The 9,983-nt window shown below is 41.3% G+C and overlaps 1 protein-coding gene across 4 annotated transcripts in view; it reads left to right on the plus strand.

Annotated features, from left to right (window-relative positions):
* ARHGEF28 (Rho guanine nucleotide exchange factor 28) overlaps positions 1-9,983 on the plus strand; it is a 269,125-nt gene that overhangs the window by 121,387 nt on the left and 137,755 nt on the right. For all 4 annotated transcript variants that reach the window (XM_019517681.1, XM_019517684.1, XM_019517682.1 and 1 more), the window contains 2 exons: positions 4,776-4,822; positions 6,981-7,041. In XM_019517681.1, the coding sequence (XP_019373226.1) occupies positions 4,776-4,822; positions 6,981-7,041 (108 nt within the window). The remainder of the gene's footprint in view (positions 1-4,775; positions 4,823-6,980; positions 7,042-9,983) is intronic.

Raw genomic sequence — 9,983 nt, forward strand, 5'->3', positions numbered from 1 at the left:
CAGGGTTGGGGGGGCTACAGTGAATTTTGGGATGGCTGCAGTCCCCCCCACTGTATCCCCTTCCCTGAGTGCAGCCTGGCCCACCCCCCACTGGAAAGAGTTTGGTGCCGCCTCAACCACAGCCCACAATGGCAGCCCACCCTCACCCCACGTGCAGATCTGGGGGCCCTTGTCCTGCGCGCAGAGTTCCCCCCACCATGCCTCCCAGATGAGTGGCTCACAGCTCCATCCCCCAGTCCACCTTGGCTACACAGCCTCTACCTCTGCCCCAGGCCCACTCTCTCCCTTACTGCAGCGGCCTTGATCTGCCCCCCACATCCCTTCCCTTGCTTCTTTCCCTGCAACAGACTTACCAGCAGGACTAACCTGGCCACAGCCCCCCGCCAGGGTTTGCCTATGGGAGGTCAGTGACCCAGCACTCATTGCTGCCGCTAGGGATCAGAAGGGTGGGGCCGGCCCTGCTCTTTGGAGCAGACAATATAAACCAACCCAGGGCTAGAAAGCATGCTGGGGAACTCTGATTTAACTTGAACCAGGAAAGGATGTGGGACAGAAGTTTCATAAACTGGGTTGACCTAAATCAGGTAAGTCTGATATTACATTCAGTCAGGTTTATCTTAAACCAGTTTCAGCCATTTGAAACTGGTTTATGTGTACTGAACTTCAGTTCTGTTACAGGTTTAAACCAGTTTCAGATCATTTAAACCGGTTTACGTGTAACTTCTGTCCCTAGTCAGGGAAAGCAAGGTCTGATAGTAAAGAGAGGGGGAAGGGACAGCCAGGGGAAGTAGTTGGGGAGAAGCAGAGAGCAAAGTGCTGCCTGATTCCCCAGACATATTTTCCCTGGTGTAGCAGTGGGAGGGGAAAAATTCAAGGCAAACCTCCAATAATGAGGCTGTATCTGGAATATTATAACACGTTTATACATTTTCCATATAGAGAATCTAATTATTGGAGGTTTGGTCTTATAATTGGGATCTTCTGTTCAAGTAAATATGGTAATTTCTGATCATATGCTTTCATTTTGATTTCAAGCCTACAAAATTCATATTTGTGCATAAATTTGAGATGCACAAAGGTTAATTCATTGATTCCAATAGAGGCTAAAAGCCTATCCACTTTTAGTGAATCTGTGCCCAATTGTCTTTAATCCATGGTACTCAGTCATTACAGGAATTGCCTAGCACCTTGCAGGATTGAGTCCCTTATGCTCATCGTAATTAAATAACAATATGGAGGCAAGAGTTTAATCACATTTCACTAGTATCCATAAATCAAACAAACTGTAAAATCATGAGGCCCGAATTCTGACTGGGCCTTTGGGTAACTGGATGCTGAGCTTAGAGTATAACATTTGTTGCAGTAATGTTATAAAGACATTCTCTTCATCTGTTGTTACAATAAATCATATTTATTCCTCCTGCATGGGTCTAAAGTCAAGATCAACAGACGAGCTATCAGAAGCTCTGAGTTACTATCTAGTGAAGGTTGCTATAGTAATTCACTGCCTGTTGTGATATGCAGTCGAACCAATGGAGTGGGTCAATGTAAGGTGATATTGCTAGCTTAGCACTAAATCTCCTGTAGCAACTTAGTTAAAGTCAAATGCATGGAATGATGCATCCTCCACTGACAATGCAAAACAAAATACAGGCATACCTCGGAGATATTGCGGGTTCGGTTCCAGACCACCACAATAAAGCGAATATCGCGATAAAGCAAGTCACATGAATTTTTTGGTTTCCTAGTGCATATAAAAGTTATGTTAACACTATACTGTAGTCTGTTAAGTGTGCAATAGCATTATGTCTAAAAAAACAATGTACATACCTTAATTAAAAAATACTTTATAGAGGCCATTGTAGGGTTATTAATTGGCCTAATTTCAATATTGTTGTGTCTCAGGGAATAGGGAGGCCTGAGGAAAGGGAGAGAGACGGGGGAATGGCCGGTCGGTGGAGCAGTCAGAACACACACAACATTTATTGATTAAGTTCGCCGTCTTATATGGGTGCGGTTTGTGGCGCCCCAAAACAATTACAATAGTAACATCAAAGATCACAGATCACCATAACAAATATAATAATAATGAAAAAGTTTGAAATATTGCGAGAATTACCTGTGATACAGACACGAAGTGAGCAAATGCTGTTGGAAAAATGGCGCCGATGGAAAAATGGCACCGATAGACTTGCTTGACGCAGGGTTGCCACAAACCTTCAATTTGTAAAAAATGCAATATCTGCAAAGCACAATAAAGTGAAGCACAATAAAATGAGGTATGCCTGTATGAAATAGATTTTAATTTGGCAATCCTGTTTTATAAAATTTTTAAAAATCCTATAATGTTCTAATTTTGAAATTTTATGGTACATAACACTTTGGCTGATCTTGTTATTTAGACCTATAAGCAATTTGCTCGTGTCAGTTAATCCACTTAATATATATGAAACTGTTATCCCAAGAATTGTAAGAATGGCAGTAGTAGAAAATGTCTAGAGAAATTTTGGGGAGGCATTCCCTGGAAATATTTTTTTTGTAGCTTAGCTGTTTCTCTTTCTGCTTCAGTGCTCTTTAGTTTCTACAGTGGTGTTAAAAGTCATTATTTGTCTATCTTAATTAGGTAGTGGTGTCTGGGTTCATCTATTTGATTACCGTGAACGTTTACTTTATAATGGCAACCAAATTAGTAGGAAGAACTCAATGCTGTACAGAATCGTTACTTAGGCGACCACAGCTTCTGGGCATACTGCCTTTAGACTTTGCCACGTTTTTTAGTTTGATAGTCTTGTCTGATATAGCACCATTGTTCCACCTAAATGGATCCTTCATAGGAAGTCTGAGACTGCGCGAGTGATCAGAGTAGAAATGCGCTTTTAAAACACTTGGTCATTGATACTGGTACTGCCTGTTACTTGTGAACTACGTATGACATTGTAACCTGTACCTGTGTGTCATCTGCAGGCTATCTACAGATCACACATTATGTAGCAAGCAAATCCTGCCTTGAATGGTAGGGGGAATAATCAGTGATCTCTGCCAAATAAGAATTATTGTACCTTCTTGCATCCATACTGCAACTGTCTCTAGAGCAGGGATCTGCCACATTTTTGAACAGTGTGTCAAAAACACCTGCAATCTTGACTTGTAAGATGTGTGCTGGGGTGGGTTCATTAAGACAGAGCTGTCCAATTAGTGGCCTACGCAGTGGGTTAATATGCAGCCCCTAGGCTCCCACCTACCTGCTACTGCCCTTTATTGTGGCTGAAGCAGCAGCCAGGGTCTTGGGGCATCTCCCTCTCCCAGCTTCTGCTATCTGACCCAGCCCCAGGGAGTGGGGCAGGGTGCGGTGGCACAGTGCACAGTGCTGTATGAGTTGGTAGCTTGGAACACTTGTACCATGGGGAAGCCCTCATGGAGCTGCAGGTGCAGTAGGGTTCTGTACAGGGTGGGGATGCCCACCTTCTTCACTCTGCATGATGCAGTGGGGTGGGGGACCACTTGCTGCTCATTCATGGTACAGCTAGTTTGGGGAGTGCTCATCCAGCTACCTGCACATGGTGCAGTGGGATGAGGGGGCAACTGCCCAGGTACATGCATGAGATGGGCTGTAATGCTGCAGGGGCTGAAAGCTCCCGCAGGCTCCTACTGGTGTGGCCTATGAGGCATGTGGCATCCAGATGCTTAGAAGTTAGACAGGCTAGCATTAACATCCCGTTCACTGTTGAACTGGAGCCACTGAAATCCATGATGAAATCCATGGTACCAGGATTTTATCCCAGAGAGTTTCATTTGAATAAGGATTGCAGGGTTGGTCCTGGAACCTGTGCTTAGGCAATCCTTTTGAATTGAGTCTTCATAAGATACATTGGCAGAGCATCTTTTAAACCTTGCTTTGGACTTTGCACAGAGTTGAGGATAGGAGAAAAGCACCAGAAGCATTAATGGTTCCTGAATAGTGTCTCGTAACATACTACACATTCATTCATTTCATAGCAAGTTATCATTAAATTCATTTGTAATAGCTGATTTCACAAGGGAAACTGAAACTGAATCAGCATAACAGGATAGAGCTGAACTCTTGAGTTTGACATGAAAAAGAAAAATAATGTGAAGAGAGCTTGAGAGAGTTTCTTTTTACTAAAAAATGTAGCAGTAGCCAGCAGTTTTAGGAAGTCCTGTGACTGTTTGTTGGGCTTATTTGCAAGTCTGTAACCAGCTTTTTCTTACCACTCTTCACCATTTCATAATAATACTGGTATCTGCCTGGGTAAAACTTGCCAAGTGTGAACAAGTTTTTGTGTGCTCTGTACCTTTCCCACAGTCTTGAGAAGAAACCATAAAAAGGGAATGACATAAAATATGTTATTTTTCACCACCATTTTTGAAAATGCAAAAGCTAATTTAAAAAAAATGCATGAAACCTCTTTAGGAAAATGTACAGGAATTATGCTCTCCTGTGTTAGGCACATTCTCAGAATTTGTGCTGTTTTAAACACTGTTTTTCATATCCATAATCTAGTTTATAAGTCAACATAAACTTTTTGTAGCTTGTCCCTTTAATTTCAAGAGCTCATTTACAATTGGTCCATAACAATAACATAAAAGCCTGTTGTACAACTTTCTAGTGTTCTGCCCACTGGTACGCTGGTTTGGGAAAATGTGCGGACTACAGATGTACACTATTCTGCCATGCCTGTTTGTTTCATTATATTTTCCTCTCTTAATCAAGAAAAAATGTCTTTAGAAGTTGATAAGGCATCTTGCTTTTCCAGATCCTGTGAACTTGACATCTGATGAATCATCATCTGAGGATGTGAAGGTACAGCTTTTTCCTTGCATGAATGGCTCAACTCTGTCCAGGTTCACATACTGCACTCTTTGCTGTGGTATTTTGAGCACCTTCCAAAGTTAAAATATAAATAAGGTGACCAGTGCCTGCTGACTGATATTTCCTTTCCATTGCTGTCCCTGGGGGAAAGTTGTGTGTGTGGATTATTATTTATATTAATGAATTGGTTTTGTGGTGTTGGAACTGGAAAGCTAGGTTCAAGACTTCTCTTTTTGTTCTTGCAGGATTGTGTAACATAGCTTTGTCCCCTGCCCAACAAAACCCCATCTTCCTGCATGCACAATTTTATCCTTGAGACAGTGTTTCACTGTTCCTGAGGAGTCATGCTCTGGAGGGCAGTTGAGGTTTTGGAGGGTATGGTGATCTGTTGTTTAATCTTGATATACTGATTAGAAATGTTTTCAAGGTTGTACATGAAGCCTTTTAGAGAATGGCAAAGAGAAAGTTTTGGTATACAAAATAACTGACTTTGCTCATGATACTGTAATACTTTTTATGTAGATGTAATGCAAAACAGGACATCTTGTATTCAATAGCTTCTGCTTAATTCAATATTCAATAGCGGTGCTTAAGAGAAGTTTTGGTTAGTCTGTTGTGTTTGATGCCTCTTTATGTCATACTTTATATTTGTCTCCAGTTCTGATCCCCCAAAACCTTGGTCCTTTTACTTTTCTCAATTCACAAAATTTGGGTTCAGATAATGAGATTTAGCTGGCTCGAGGATTCAGTGCATACAAGACTGAAGCTGTTTTGTGGGTTGAGAGAAGCAAGTGGGAGATATATAGTAAGATGCATAGTTTGCTTGATGCAGGCATGCTTGAGAGTTAGGAATTCATGGGGATGCTGCTGGATTTTTAGCCATTTATAGATGATTATACAGCAGCAGCTACCTCATTCGTTCTTTACTCTACATTTGACCAGGAGAATGAGGATTTATTTTGGATCCTGATCTTGCTACTATAAGTTATGTCCTTATCACCTTAGGATTAGATTGCTACAGCATGAACACTTGGTTCATGCATGGTTAAATCCATCTGGAAACTTAAGACAGGGCAGAATGAAATGGTCCATGTCCGCTGCTTAGAATTCATGGCCTCTTACAACTTCATGATCTGTATTGATTGTGTGTGATTTTCTGAATGGCATTAAAAATCCCTTTGGTGTGATATAAAAAGCCCAAGACCTGTCTCTCTCCTAATATGATATGGCTACAGATGTGATCAGTCCAGGTATTTTGCTGGAACCTTATTATTTTAAATATATATCCACTTGTAGTCCAGAAAAGTCCATATGGATTGATTTGTCAAAGCACAATATTGTCTGGATTTGAGTTTGGATACATCTGAATGTTTGTTCTTTGTGACTGGGGCAACAGGATAAACTGCTATTTAATCTTTGAAGTGATTATCTTTCTGCATCTTAAAGGTTTATAGAGCCTGGATTGGCTTGCCTTCTTTTACTATATCTATAGTAGGCAACTGTCAATCCTCTGGATCATGGTGTACATGTAAGAGGTCTGGTCAGGTGCCTGATGAATCTGCTTGTATGGAGTCCTGTGACCATCACATCAAGACCTTCACAAGTATGCTTAGGCAGGAGTGTGGAGGAGTGGAGGCTGCCCAAGACCTACCATCCCCCCTTTAGACCACTGAGACAGAATCCAAAGGCCAGATCAAGTCCAGACATTCATTGTCTCAATGGTTGTAACTTCTCCAGAGGCCAACAGATAAGAATTGCTGCTGACTGCCTACTGCCTCAGCCAGGACGTATTTCTGTCACAGTGATGTCCCTTAGCCTTTCTCCAACCAAGGAGTACCCACAAGGCAGTGGGAGCTAGGATTTTGAGGCAAGTAAGGCCCTTGCCTTACTGGGGAGGTTGCAACATTGTGGTACTTTATAGAAGCTCCCCCAGGACAAGTAGCCCCACCATGTTGTCGCTAGGCCCTCCAGTTGGATGTGGTTTACAGTCATACTCAGAGCAAACTGTATGTATAGAAAATTAATAAATGAAACGAGTAAATGCTTCTTGTATTATTTTTCTCTCAATTCAAAGCACACAGTGCTGTTTTTATATAAGCACAAACTTGACCATTTGTCCTTAAATCTAGTTCAAGTTTTCTTTTTCTAGCCTTTCAGAGATTCGGTGGTTCCTTCTAGGGCAAGTGAAGACCAGGACTTACTGGGCATAGGTAAGAAATTGGTAGTCATTTTGACTGTTAAGAATATTATTGATATATATACCATTATGCTTTCAGGTCCAAATGCATATTAGAGTTTCTTTCAAAGAAAGGAAAAAGCAGCTGACTTAAATGAGCAGCATACTAAGGTAACAACTGAAAGGCACACTCTGTCACATTTATACTAAACATGAGAGCTGTTTTGAACTCCTCTATTATATTTAGGTTCATAGGTCTACTCATCATACTAAGACTTTCTGACAATGGGCTAAGGTAGAAATAAAAATCTTCAGAAGAACTGGAAGAATTAACTTGAATGTATGGTGAAGAGTAAATGAAACATTGCAAGAATGTTCTAGGTATTGCAATGATGGGACCAATTCAGTTTCCATAGAAAGAGTAGATCAAGAGCTAGGTAAGCCCAACATCTCATAACAAAGTGAAACTCAAGTTAAAAAAGTGAGGAATATTTCCAAACTTGAGAAGAATTCCTATAACAAAAGTGCAAGTGTTGCATAATACAAAACAGAACAAGAAGGAAGTGGACACAGAGTCATTTAGCTCAGCCTATGGGAGCTGGGTTGCTAGACAGAAATAGCCAGGCTCTTAAAATTTGCATGTGGTATAATGCTGTGTCTGGAACGGAAAGCGCAGAATGCCAGTATTCAGACAACCAGTATGCAAACTCATATGCCCTTACTACAAAAATAAGAGTCACTCCGTGTGTGTGTGTGTATGTGTGTGTGTGTGTGTATGCGCGTGCGCTGGAGGATGGGTCTGTAGAGAAAATGTATCAAATTGTACACTGGCATAAGTCCACAAGATACTGGTGTACTAGATAAGAATCTGGTCTGGTATTTCAAATAATCCCGAATCACAGTCACTCACTCATGTGTTCACCAGTATTTCTGAGACCTGTGTAAGTTGCCTGTTGGTTAATAATTTTATCATGTGTGGCTTGCCCCCCTCCTAGGAGAGCAGTAATTAAATAAGGGAATAAAGAGTGATTTGATAAAAATATTATCCTCATGATTTTCATGATTATTCTCATTTTTGATACTTTTGTGAGACTAGCAGTTTGTGCCTTGTGTAAAGTCTGGTGCCTGTATGTAAAACGATAGTGTCCACATAACTAAATTATGCTTTTTCAACAAAGACCAAACTGGATTTTTACATAGGATGACGGGGGCCAGCAGGGTGCGATTAGGTAGCCACACCAGCTCTGATCCCAGCTCCAGTTATCTCATCTGGAGGAACCAGACTGCAGCTTGAGAGATGGCTGAGCTCAGGGCTGCACCTTGCTGTGCAACTGATGCACTCTACTTCCCCTAAAATACCCTCTTTCTTTATCATTTGCATTGCCCCTAGTGGCAGCTAGAAGGGGAGTCAGTTTCTCTGGCTCTAACCAGGTCAGAGCTGCCCTCTGATGCTCAGATGGGCAGCCAAAGTCAGATTCTGGCTCCTTTGCAATCCCTAAGTAGTGCAAAGGAGCCAGTTTTCAGAGAAGTCTGGCACTGGTTCATACAACAGCTTGGAAGTGGGACTATGTTTACTTTAGCATAGATGTTTGGATACCAGGGAGCTGCTTATTTAGGTGGAATGTGTGGATTTATCTAAGTATCTAAACATGGATTAAGAAAAATAACCTTAGGCATTTTTTTTAAATATTGGCCTTCTCTGAGTAGGCTCGTAATGAGAACTTGAAAAGCCTCAGGTGCTACCTATTATCTATTTTTAATTAGATTACAGTATAACTGAGACTGAAGTCATCATTTTTCACTTGTGCAAGAATTGTCATAGAGCTGTAATCCTGTTTGTTTCAGAAACTGTTTTTCTTAACTGAATTAACCTTGTATGCGTAAAGGTTAGCGTTGATCCACTATTCCGAGGTAAAACCAACATAATTTGTTGTAGCAACCTGGGCTTCCTTTGCAGGTCTTCTATCTTAGTAATGACCCACACTGAAATCCTCACTTTATTGCAGTCATGAGGAATTTTGCCATTGACTTCAGGAGGCTGAGGGCTCTGCCTCCAGTTTTCATTGTGTAAGAGATCTGCTGGGATTTGTGTGTGAAGCTGTAGGCCAGATGAAAAATTAAGCTATTGAATAAGAGGCAAAAGAGCTAAAAGGGAATGCATGGGAGGAGAGCCGTATTTTGTAACATTTTTATGTAGTGAATTAAGATGGCTTTATTAGGCTATTTAAATATAAAAATCTGTGCATGTTTTAATAATACATGTTAAATGTTAGGGGTTTATTGTCCTGTACTGCTTTGATCTGGGTTTTGTTTTTTTAAAAAATTTTGGCATTGTTCTATGTACGGTGGCAGTGCTGGAAGGAGAAATGAACAGTGGGGGATAAGATGAGAGGAGTGGAAAGGGATGCCCAGCAGGGCAAACAAGAGAAGGGAGGGCTGAGTGAAGAATGAATGGAAGAGGACAAGTTGTGGAGTCTTATTACCAAAAAAGATGAGTAAACCAAAAACTACCTTTACTAGTGAGAATATTGGCACTCTGGCCCTTCATATGTTTCTTAATATTAATCAGCACACTGATGAATATTATTCTCCCACCTCAGCTTTGCTCCCCCTTTCCACATAGTCCCTTGCATTTGAATTTTCTGTTGAAAGATAATGATGGCAGTTAGGATTCCCATGTTTTTTTCTGCCTGTCTGGATCAGACCCCTGTTCTTTCAGCCCTCTCCTTGGCCCTTCACTACCAAAACTCTTTTCCCAGCAAGTCCTGGTATTTGGCTTTTAGGGTATCTTTGAGCCATTGCCCTCTACAGTAGCTCCAGAGGATGCCCTTACTCTTTCTTATTGGGGCTGAAGGGGGAATGTTAACATAGGTTTGCCTCAGATACCTTTTCAGAGTCTTTACCTAGCTCTGCAGGACTTTTTTCCCATTCTGCATGTGTTGAGTAGGGTTGAGGTGGGGAAGCAGGTGGGCAAGA

The sequence above is a fragment of the Gavialis gangeticus genome, unplaced genomic scaffold, assembly GCF_001723915.1.
Source record: "Gavialis gangeticus isolate Ggan-Ray unplaced genomic scaffold, GavGan_comp1, whole genome shotgun sequence".
Lineage (NCBI taxonomy): Eukaryota > Metazoa > Chordata > Crocodylia > Gavialidae > Gavialis > Gavialis gangeticus.